This window comes from Zea mays, chromosome 8 (assembly GCF_902167145.1).
Source record: "Zea mays cultivar B73 chromosome 8, Zm-B73-REFERENCE-NAM-5.0, whole genome shotgun sequence".
In the NCBI taxonomy this organism is placed as follows: domain Eukaryota; kingdom Viridiplantae; phylum Streptophyta; class Magnoliopsida; order Poales; family Poaceae; genus Zea; species Zea mays.
The window spans coordinates 156,392,173-156,403,730 of NC_050103.1; the positions used below are offsets into that span (position 1 = coordinate 156,392,173).

Genomic DNA, 11,558 nt, shown 5'->3' on the forward strand with positions numbered 1-11,558 from the left:
TCAGTGGCTACAACATTAGCTGATTTCTTGTCTTGTGTGAACTTGCGATCAGGGCATTCTCTAGCCCAATGTTGATCGCTACCACAAACAAAGCATCCTCCCTTTCCCTTCTTCTTCTTGTTCTTTTTAAACTATGATGTTTGAACAGGTTTATTTGTGTTCTCTTGTTTGTTCTGGTTTTTCTTCTTATTAAACTTGCAGATGTTTCTCTTTTGCACCACATTAGCAGTAGAGATCTCAACATCTTTTCCATTGTCCATTGTTCTAGCCCTTTCCTCAACATCAAGAGTACCAATGAGCTCTTCCACATTGAACTCTTGTCTCTTATGTTTGAGAGAGGTAGCAAAGTCCTTCCAAGAAGGTGGCAACTTGGCGATTATACCGCCAGCCACAAACTTGTCAGGCAAGTGACAAGGAAAAATCTCAAGATCCTTAGCTAGTGCCTGAAACTCATGAGCCTGTTCCACTATAGATCAGTTCTCAACCATCTTGTAGTCATACAGCTGCTCCATGAGATACAGCTCGCTAACAGCGTCAGTTACTCCAAACTTTCCAACAAGTGCATCCCACAGCTCTTTCCCTGTAGGAAGGATGATATAGCTTTTCTGGATTTTTGTATCAAGTGCACTAATCATTGCTCCTCTAAAGAAGTTGTCATCAGCCTTAAACTTAGCCTCATCCTCAGGAGGTAAGTTGGCAGGCTTGCCCTCAGCGGCATGATAACAAGACATTGCAGTAAGCCACAATTCCATCTTAGCTTTCTAAACCAAGAAGTTTTTACCATCAAAAGGATCAGACTTTAACACAGCAGCAAAACCTCTGACAGAAAAATGCATAACATTAGGTTTTTGGATTGTTAGAAATATAGGCATTTTCCATATCATTTTAATTCCATAAATTAACATTATGATGATGACATATAAAAGATGATTAATCAAAGAAATCATAATATCAAATATATCCATAACAATTTGGATCATGAGAACATAAAACATATGAATCATATAAATATAATAAGCATATAAACTGACAGAACAATTGAAAATAAACAGATAGTAACATAAACAACATGACTGTAAAATTAAAACAAACAGATATGATATTTTAATAGTATGTCAGAACAGTTTGGATAATCCTATGGCTACATACGAAACAATAGAGATGAACATATGAAACATATATAATCTGTAGAACGTAAAACAGTAAGGAACTGAATTGATCATACCCTCCCATGCGCTCCGAGGATCCTGATCCTTGTCCAACTTCTCTTGTCATCCGTACGAGATGAAGACGCCAGGAACCAGTGATGAAGACAACGACGGACGTTGGGCAGTCGCGTAGACGCTTCCCAAAAACCTAATTGCCGATCCCCGTGCAAGGTCTCGAACGGCAAGGGATACCCTCACTAGCGACTGGACTGTGATTCTGAAAGTGTTCTACTCGCGTGTGCCAAGAGACAGGCGTTCTCCCCTTCTTAACCTTTCGCGGAAGGGAGCTGAAGGAGAAGGGTCTCGCATGCGGCACGCCAAGAGACGGGCAACTGAAAGGAGGGTCTCGCATGCGGCACGCCAAGAGATAGGCAACTAAAAGGTTTTAACCCAGAGTTGAAACTCTCGCGGTTAATGAGTGCTAAAAATTAACACAACCCCGCCACGCCTCGCTCGCACACCGCCACGCCGGGCCCGGCCGGCGGCGCGCGCGCGTGGCATGGCCTTGTTCGTTTCTTGACTTCTCAAATTAAGTGGAATAATTTATACCATATAAGTCAAACCAACGACACTTGGACTTCCAATATGGTACTATTGGTATTCTCCTCCATTACACACCATAAAATTTATTAAATAAATTGGCCCAGCCTATAAAAGATCCAACAGTATAACATCGTTAGAGTGAACCAGTTAGATGCATATGTTTTGCTACAATTTCTATATATCACATATAGATCTTTTAAAATAGAATATTTGTTGAAACACATTCCAACATATCAATAGCTAAGAAATCTCATAGTATCTACTCCCTACTGTTTCTTTTAGTTGTCATATTATCATTTTTGCCAAAGTATCTAAAAGCAAGTCACTCGTATGATTGAAGGGATTTTTGGACGGCATTGCTCTTGCATGCAGCCGAGGTGGAAATTTAATCCAACGTGTATTTATGTTAAGGCTGTATGCAACGCACTCCACTCCCATCAATCACGCGTGCATGGAGAGTACCCACACGCTCTACTCCATGCAGATGCAGCATTTAAATGAAATGCCGCTTTACAGAAACTGCAAGAGCGCGCACACGAAAACGCAAAAAGCCGTGCAAAAAAACCCAGTTATGCGAGCTGCAAAAAAAAAAAGGTTACAGTCTTAGAGCAACTCCAATAGTTATGTAAATTTTAGCTCTCTAAATCACAGATTTAAGAAGTTGCTAAATGGCTATTGGAGTAAAAAAATGTGAGTTTTCCAATAGTTCTCTAAATATAGGTTGTAATTTTGTTTTGTATTTATCCACGTAAAAAATAAATCACAAAAACTATATAATGCAGTCAACATTTTTGTTTAGTGAGTTGTTAAATGGTTGCCAAATGTAGAAAGAAAATGAGGTTAGATGACAAGTTGTTAAATTTAGAAAGTTCATTTAGAGAACTGTTGGAGAATAGTTTTCATGTTAACTACCTAAATTATTGATTTAGGAAGTATTTTAGAGAATCACTGGAGTTGCTCTTACAGTGACGCGGACCGCAGACCGCGGACGCGAAGTTTCGAACCCACGCCTAAGACGAGAGAAAATTTCTAGTCAACTCAATCAATCTGACTCTGACCTCTGTCTTTGAATAAATGCACTCCTCTCTCCTCATACTTCGATGAGCCAACAAAGCTTATAGTTATATTTGACTTATGATACTAAATACATATCAACGAATTAATAATTTTTTATTATAATAATAAAGTTATTTGGATATACAAATATTAATATTATTTTCTATAAATTCACTTAAGTTTGAGATTAATCGACTCCCTTAAGTATGTAGTATGTGACGTGTATCTATATTTTGTAACGGGGGAGTACGTTGTCTAGCAGGGCGTACCCAAACCACACATACCACGGCCCAATACCAGATAGAAGCCCATGGGCCAAAGTAGCGGACGCCAAAACTACATCAGTGGTATACGCATATTCATTCCTGCCAGCCTGACTCCTCCCGTAGTCCCATCCCAGGTCCCAACTGCCAACTCCCAGGTCAGGTACCTCCTTCCCCAGGCAGCCGCGTAATCCCTCGATGGGGACGACGGACGAGACGGTCATACTTCAACTGCCGCGTCCCCGAATATTGGCTATTTTCCAACCGGCGGCGCAGCCGGTGACGCGCAGGCGGGCGGGTTCATCTGACCCTTCGTCGACTCGTGGCAGATGTGACTTTCTGAGGCCGGTGTGCCTGGACGGTTTCGTCCATGGCGTGCGCAGTGCGCACTCGCATCGCATGGTATTAATAGTCATTGCAAGCCAAGAGGAGACTAGAAAAGAGAAGGTGGAAGAACAGCAGGAGAGTCGGAGGAAGCAAGCTTGCCCATACGCTGGTACTTATGTGCTGATACTACTGCAGCCGCGCTGCGAGAGAAGAGGAGTGGGAGCACGTGGAGCCAAAGGGGCGATTCTTTGCTTGGCCTTCATTTCTCGCCTCTTCCGCATCTCGAGTTGTCGTGATTAACAAGACAGCAAGACCTCGGCGGCGGCAAACAGTCGAGCACCTGCGAGCGTCTCTGCCACCGGGTATATAGCTTTGTCTCGGTTGTTAGGTCGCCAATAATTAGTTTCCTGCTGCTCCTCTTGCTTGTTTGAACGGTTGCTTGATGTGCTTACGTCTACGCATTTTGGTTTTGATTTATTGCTCTGCTTCCATCACAGATTCTTAATTGGTTAATGCTCCTGAACATGCCTCTTGCCTCAGGAGTATCTAATGAATTCAATAATTCTGAAGGTTTTGGGTGAAATCATAAGTAATATACTTACTACATCTGACAAGAATTTAGTCATACTGCAGAACTATTTTCCATGACTTAAAGTTGCACAAGTTTGTAGACGATAATAAAGCCTTAGCTCTTGTCTGCTAGTTTCTAAGAATATAAAGGCACAATTAGCTCTTGTCTCTAGTTTATTGTAGTCCTTAATACCTCTTCGATATGAGGAAACTGAAATCCTTACAGTTGTCAGTGTACATGTCTAGTTGGTTCGACAAATCGTGTATTGAATTTCCGATTCAATAAGTAGATTTCGTAAATTTGTCCGGTTAACAATTTCAGGACTCAAGAGGCAATGCCAGCACCAGCCCCACCAATTCGTCTGGGACCTCCGACTCCCTATATATCCTCTCATGGATCCAAAGTTGCACGCCTACACATGTATGACTGGATTGTGCTAATTCTTTTAGCTGTATTGGATGGAGTTCTTAATATAATAGAACCCTTCCATCGCTTCGTCGGATCAGAAATGATGACAGACCTCAGATACCCCATGAAGGGCAATACAGTGCCATTTTGGGCTGTGCCGGTAACATACTGTTCTCTTTTGGTTTTACCCTGTCAATTTCAATGAACCTCTTAAATAAGTTTTCTTAATATCATGCTTGTTCAGATAATTGGTATCATTGGGCCTATGGTTATCATAACAGTGATATACTTTAAGAAGAGAAATGTATATGATCTGCATCATGCCATACTAGGTACATTCACTTTCTCGCCAGATTCACTATTCTACTTTATCAATATTACTTATTCTGAAATCTAACTTGTCCTGGCAGGTCTCCTATTTTCAGTACTTATTACTGCTGTTTTAACTGATGCGATAAAGGATGGTGTTGGGCGACCACGTCCTGATTTCTTCTGGCGTTGCTTCCCTGATGGAAAACCTGTAAAACTCCTAACTTTTAGTCAAACCTTGATAATAACTCACTTGAAGCCCTTGTGCAATTACATTGCATTTGAATTGTATAAGAAATCTTATGAATTTACTTGGCCTTTAGGAGTATAACAACTTTACTACAGGCGCCATATGCCATGGCCAGGCGAGTGTTATTAAAGAAGGTCATAAAAGCTTTCCAAGTGGTCATACTTCATGTAAGTGACATTATTCTTTACAAATATAGGGATTAGTCCCATGTTATTAGAGCTAACTGTTTGGGACATGTCCTATTTTATGACGTGCTAACTACCTCCTCAGCAGTTTAGTGAATATAATAATTGATGCCTCCTTTTCTAGGTTCTGATCTAAATCAGCTAATTGTATGGGACAAGGTGTTTAATATGTTTTGTATACAATATATTGTTTATCAAGTTCTCAAGAAACAAATGTATTGATGGTTTTTCCATTTCTATCTGCCCATGTGATCCTTTTAGCCCTTTATGTCAAATACTGCATTCTTCCTTCACTCTTCCATTGAGTACGGATTAAAAGTTGCAGTCAGCTTGACACAAAATATTGCTGCTGCAAGTGATAGTATGAAATTTTAATAGACATAAGTGTTACAAGTTTGTGGACAAATATAGGACCTACAACTAATAAAAATTGCTTACCTTTGTTGTGTCTGTTTATTCTCGTATTTAAATCAATTACTCATATAAATGCTTTGTAATCTTTATCTGATTGTGATAAACCTATGCCCCATTCATACTTTTTATCCTTTGGGTTGCACCTTTATGCATATTTGACATTTGTTTAGTTAAAACCTTAGCTCGAGTCATGTGTTAACATGGAAATCAATTATACTCATCGCTTCTGGCATATATGTACACGAGGTCTGCATAGTGGCACACATTATGCAGTGTACCTTGTTTGTTTTTTATATTAACAATTCTAGAAGTTGGTTATGCCAAAGGTAGGTAATTTAGCAACAGATTTAGGAATTTATTTCATATGCGAACTAGATTATTTCTCATGAAGGCATAGGTGAGTCATTTAGATGAAGATTTAGAGGGTTACTTTAGGTTATTTTTCATAATGGCAGAGGTGGATAATTTTGATATAGATTTCAGGGATTACTTAATATTTTTCAAAATGATGAGATGTATAATTATTTATAAAACAAAATAGATTTAATGTCAATTAGTGACAATGATAATTAGAGTTTATGAATTGATGGGTAGATGTTCCTTTTTTTTGAGTTTTGAGGATTTATCTCTTTTTCTAGTGCGTCTAATTAACATGGGGGTTCCAAAAAGACTCAGTAATTGGTAATAGTAAGATCAATATTTGTTAGAAGAGAATAAAACAAAAGCTAAACGAACATTTACACACTTTGCAAGGGCCCTAGGACTGGCAGTCTCCATCTCTGCATTAGTGGCTACCTCTACTGCCAAGGCACAATCAGTCTCCAATGTCGCACTTCCCTTCATGCTGTCTTGTACCCGCGTGTCGTGCGTCCTGATCCTAGAAACAGTAATATTAGCAGATCATTTGTTAGTACTTGGCTGTTCAATGTACTTACTACTTTTGGCTCCACCTTGAAATACTATGGCATGCTAGTTCGCAATGGTGGTAGTAATGCTGCTCCATTTGGTTCCCTCTAGCCATACAGTGGCCTCGATCTGGTTCTCAGTTCACTTTTACCTCCTAACTGTTTCAAAATCTCATGGAGGTCCATTAACATTTCGTAGCACAAAGTTATTGTTCTCTTGAGTCTAGAATATAAACTTTTCAATCAGCTGTTACTGTTGGTGGATTACTCAAAGATTTTATGTTTATCTTAGGGTCTTTTGCTGGCCTTGGGTTCCTTTCATGGTATTTGGCTGGTAAAATCAAAGTATTCGATCGTAGAGGACATGTTGCAAAAGTCTGCATTGTCCTTTCCCCTCTGCTTCTTGCAGCCTTAGTGGCAGTTTCTCGAGTTGATGACTATTGGCATCATTGGCAAGACGTATGTACTGGCGGATTACTTGGTAGGTCTTGAATAACACACCCCCTCTCGTTCCCTCCACAGACACTACAAAGAAATGGAAACGTTATGTTCATATGGTTCTTCTATTCTATGAAATGTATGTACATAGTACATACGATTCTCAAAAGTTGAAGGTATTTTTTTTTACAACGTGCAGGGTTCACGGTTGCTTCCATTTGCTACCTGCAGTTTTTTCCACTACCATCTGATGAAAATGGTATGCTTCTAATTCTGTCCTGATTAAATTCTGCTTAATCTTCTGGTCATCTTTGCTGATCTCAAATTATAGTGGATACTTGGTTGGGGGTGTCTATCCTCGGTTTACTTGAAGTTGTTTCAGTAATGTGAAAACTATCAAGCTTGGACTTGAAAGATAAATAATCTCACTCGGTGTTTATGTATAATTTCTGAGGTGCCATAGGTTCGGTGAGTGGTGGCAGCCATGCTGTGCAATGAACTAATCACCCAATTTTTACAAAAGGAAGAGTTTCATTTTTATCAAAAAAAATTGGTATAATGCCCTTTAATATAAACCTACCGCAGCTGGACTAAATCCCTGAAGAATGTTTTTAACTAAATAATTGGGGTCTTTGTGAAGTTACTCCTAGCCTGCATTAAAATGCTTTAGATCAGGATCTTTGCTATCTACAAACAGAAATATTCAGAGTTATAGCCTTCATAACATTAGTCTACCTGCAGAAAAGCTTGTACCTAGGGCCTTTCTTCTCTCCATTTTATTTTAACTACTCCTGGATTGGACCCTTGTGCCTAACATGTACCATGTTCATGCTTTGGCAGTGTGCCAGTGTCATGAGACATGAGTATAGAGAGACTGACAAAGGCGCAACTTAGGGGGTGTTTGGTTAGAGGGACTAAAGATTAGTCTCTAGTTTATAGTCTCATTTAGTTTCTTTTTTGCCAAACACTAGGACTAAAATATGGACTAAAATGATTTAGTCTTTAGTCCTTCACATATGTGCTAAAAAGGACTAAACTATATTAATTCCACATTTACCCCTCATTTAGTTCAATTGTACTAATAGTAGGAGAATGTTAAAGGTCATTTTAGTCTTCTTATGAGTCATTTAGTATATTCTTACTATTTTTAGCCCCTAGAATCAAACATGTTAGAGACTAAACTTTAGTCCCCTGACTAAGGCCCTGTTTGGTTTCATTAGTCCTAGGATTAAACTTTAGTTCCTGAACTAAACTTTAGTCCCTACCCTGTTTGGTTGTAGGGACTAATTAAATTCTGAAAACTACACAAAGACTGAAATGCCCTTGCCTGTAACCGTTGAGAGTCTGCAGTGTATAGAGCTGTACGTATTGTCTTCAGTGTATACTAAACCCTGTTTGCTTCAGTACATTTGCATGTAGCTGTGTATAATCAGGTTAGGGATAAGGGCAGCTGAGGAAAAAATCAGGTTTAGTCCCCTTTAGCTACCCCTTAAGAGACTAGGGACTAAATTGGTTTAGTCTCTTCTTTAATCCTTATGTTTGGTAAATTAGAGACTAAAGGGGACTAAATTGCAGGGACTAAAAATTAGCCCATGTAACCAAACACCCCTAAACTTTAGTCGCTAGACTAAAGAAACCAAACATGGCCTTAGTAGTACTGCTGTCAGTTAAGTATAAGAGAGCCCCCGGATGTGGCATGCTATGCACGGATCATGCATGAAAATAGGACTGGGTGCAGTACCATGTGTAGCCAACAGGCCATCATGTCTCACCACCTGCATGGGAAAACACATCCGCAGATACCAGTATTGGATACCCCGTAGATACTCCGCAGATACATATACACTCTTGAGGATATGTATCCCGGGGTGTATTGAAGGTTTACTTAATTTCTAAATACTGATAAGAATAGCCTAGAAACTTTAGAGCACGTGTTTTTTTTTGGTTTGGAAAACGGATTTAAATGATTGTTAAATGCTAATAGTTCCGCCTTACTGAATGGTCAGGACTGTGGCCGCACGCATATTTCCGACACATTCTTGAGCCAGAGGGTGACAGCCAAGCGCAACCCACGTACATGAGCCGTCGCAGCTCGGTTCAGAACGGTTCCTTTCAGTACAGCCCTGACGCAGTGGAAATGAGGAGCACGAGCCAAGCAATGGATTCCATGGAAGCTGGCCAGAGAGCCCAATAATGATGGAATTAATAGGAACATCAATTTAGCCACGGACCGTTGTAATGTAATATAACGTCGTTGTAGCGCTTAGTACAGCAAGATCTTGTTCAGATCCCTTATTGTGTAGTATAACAGTTCCTGAATGATGGTCACGTTTCTGCTGGTCCTCCGAAGACTGAAGCGCGACTGATTACCGCGTTGGCGTGATCCGGCTGGCTGCCATGTGACTCAGGCGATGAACAATGCAAATTTAAAACTCGTTCGGTGCGATGGGGTTCGTTGGGACTGGGGCCATTGCCGCAGAACCATGTCCCTCTCCCTCCACACACACACAGCACAGCGGGGCAGATCTGAATGTGAATGGATCAATTTCAGGCACCTGCGCATCATGACCAAATTGGTCCTCCTCCCTCCCTCTGTTCCAAACAGTACAGTACTCGTAGTTAACTGGGACTGGACGAAAGCCTGCAAGCTGACCCGCCGACATGTGATAGGTTAATCACCGAATGCGTGTTTATTTTAAAACGAACTATGTCTTGCTACGGAGGAAGTACGTCGCTGCAAACGCTACTTTGTGGCACACGTCACCTTAACCTTTCCAGCGAAAGACGCAGTGATCAATCATGGAGACAAAAAACTTGACCAGATTTTTTTAACCACAGCCTAAAATTCGCTCCCATGGGGAGTCGAACTCAGGACCTGAGGAGTGCTACTCAGACCAACTAACCAACTCAGCTAGAGGCCCTTTCGCATCAATCATGGAGACAGAGCAGGAGAGATGGTCCCAGTCCTCAGTTTTTTTTTTCTCTTTTCTTCTTCTTTTCATTCATGACGACATAAGCGGCAGCAGAGATTTCAGTGGTGTGGTCAAATGTATGTTGCTAATAAAAAAAACAGGAGCAGGGAGTAGGGCCGGCCTCTGTGAGTGTGACAGCTGTTGAGATGAGATGCATGTCTGTCAAAGCGCGCAAAGGTGTCGTAGTGGCAGTAGTACTATTCCGATCGGCAGCGTTGCGTTGCGCATGCATGCGTTGGAGCTGCGAAGATCTGTTTGACTCTGGAGGATAGTTGAAGGGTGGCTACAACTACAAATAACAAAACGGGTTGGCGCCAAATAGTTTTGACCCCTCAACCTCAAGTGCTCCTGTACTGTACCACTGAGCGGATCATGCAAGGCACCCAAGACCTCGAGAGTCGTTGGGGGAAAAACCCCATGTTTTATATCTATCTGCACGCGCTGCAAATTGCAAGCGGATGCTACTCAACTCAAGGAGGACTGGCAGATACGCACAGGCAGGAACTGAGTATCCTCCGTATCTTTTGAAACGGTACTTGTAACTAGTGGGAGCGCAAGCATCCATATCCACGTACGTATATTAAACTAGCGAGCACGTATTATATATACCCAGTACGTGAACGTGATGGAGTCTAAGAGTGTGTTTGGTTTGACTTTTGGCTTTGGCTTTTGTCCCCCTAAAAGTCAAAAGCCAACTAAAGGGCTGAATCTAGGAAGCTGCTTTTTCTAAAAGCCGACTTTCTCGTAGTGCAAATCTGAAAGCAGCCCTGTACCTGCTTTTAGTGGCTTTTCTGATGGAACTATGAAAACATATATCGAAGAATTTTTAACGACTTTTAGTGGTTTCATCAAACGGTTTTTAGCTTTTTAACAGCTTACGGCCTACAGCAGCTTTTTCAACGGCTCACAGCCCACAGCAACTTTTTTTCACAGCCACAGCCCAACCAAACAGACTCTAACACCACTTGACCACCACCAACGCTAGCAGCTTGCTTTTGCTGCGCTCGACCCTCAGCACCACCAGTGCACCACTTGCTGACTACTGGTATTAGCGATAGTTAGTCCACGATTAGGCACGGATCGGAAGCCAGGCGGCATGTGGGGTGGTTTGACCGGTGTCCATCACCATCCAGTTCCAGCTCGGCGATGGCGTCGTCCGCCCACGCATATGCTTTGCTGCCGTTTACTTCGTCCGGTGTGCCCCCCGAGACCGAGAGCCGCACAGGCCACAGCCAGTACACGCAAAGCCGCGGGCTAATTAACTTAATCCAACGGGCACGTGAGTGAACATCTTCTCCGGCGCTGCGTTTGCTTGCTTCTTGATCCGGAAAGCTACAGACCAGTAGCGGCAGCAAGTATTAAATAACAAACAGAGGCCCGCCCAACTTGCTTTTGTCGAATTCACAAACAGAGGTGTTGCTGGAGTTGGCCTAAGGTAATCCCATGTTCCCACTTTCGTCGAGTCCCTCGAGTGTGCCGTCGTCATCCCGCGTTTGTCAAAGCGTTTCGGCCTTGAATTTGGTTTTGGCCACCCGTGACCCAGATCTCCAGTTTCAAGATCCGAGCCTTCGGTGAGTAGGTTAGGCTAGCCCCAGACTTCACTCAAATCCACATAGTAGGCAACGAACAGAAGCTTTAATAACCAATCTGGCAATCTCATACTACTACGCAACATTAGAAGAAGAAATGCAGCGTTGACTCGGTAAAAA

At 41.7% G+C, this 11,558-nt stretch overlaps 1 protein-coding gene across 1 annotated transcript; it reads left to right on the forward strand.

Moving 5' to 3' along the window:
* Positions 1–3,414: 3,414 nt before the first annotated feature.
* LOC100502288 (Lipid phosphate phosphatase 2) lies at positions 3,415–9,245 on the forward strand. Its single transcript, NM_001196765.1, has 8 exons — positions 3,415–3,759; positions 4,290–4,536; positions 4,621–4,708; positions 4,787–4,896; positions 5,009–5,102; positions 6,732–6,920; positions 7,077–7,136; positions 8,884–9,245. Exons 2-8 carry the CDS (start codon positions 4,303–4,305, stop codon positions 9,069–9,071), a joined length of 963 nt encoding a protein of 320 aa, NP_001183694.1. The 5' UTR covers positions 3,415–3,759; positions 4,290–4,302; the 3' UTR covers positions 9,072–9,245.
* Positions 9,246–11,558: the final 2,313 nt, after the last annotated feature.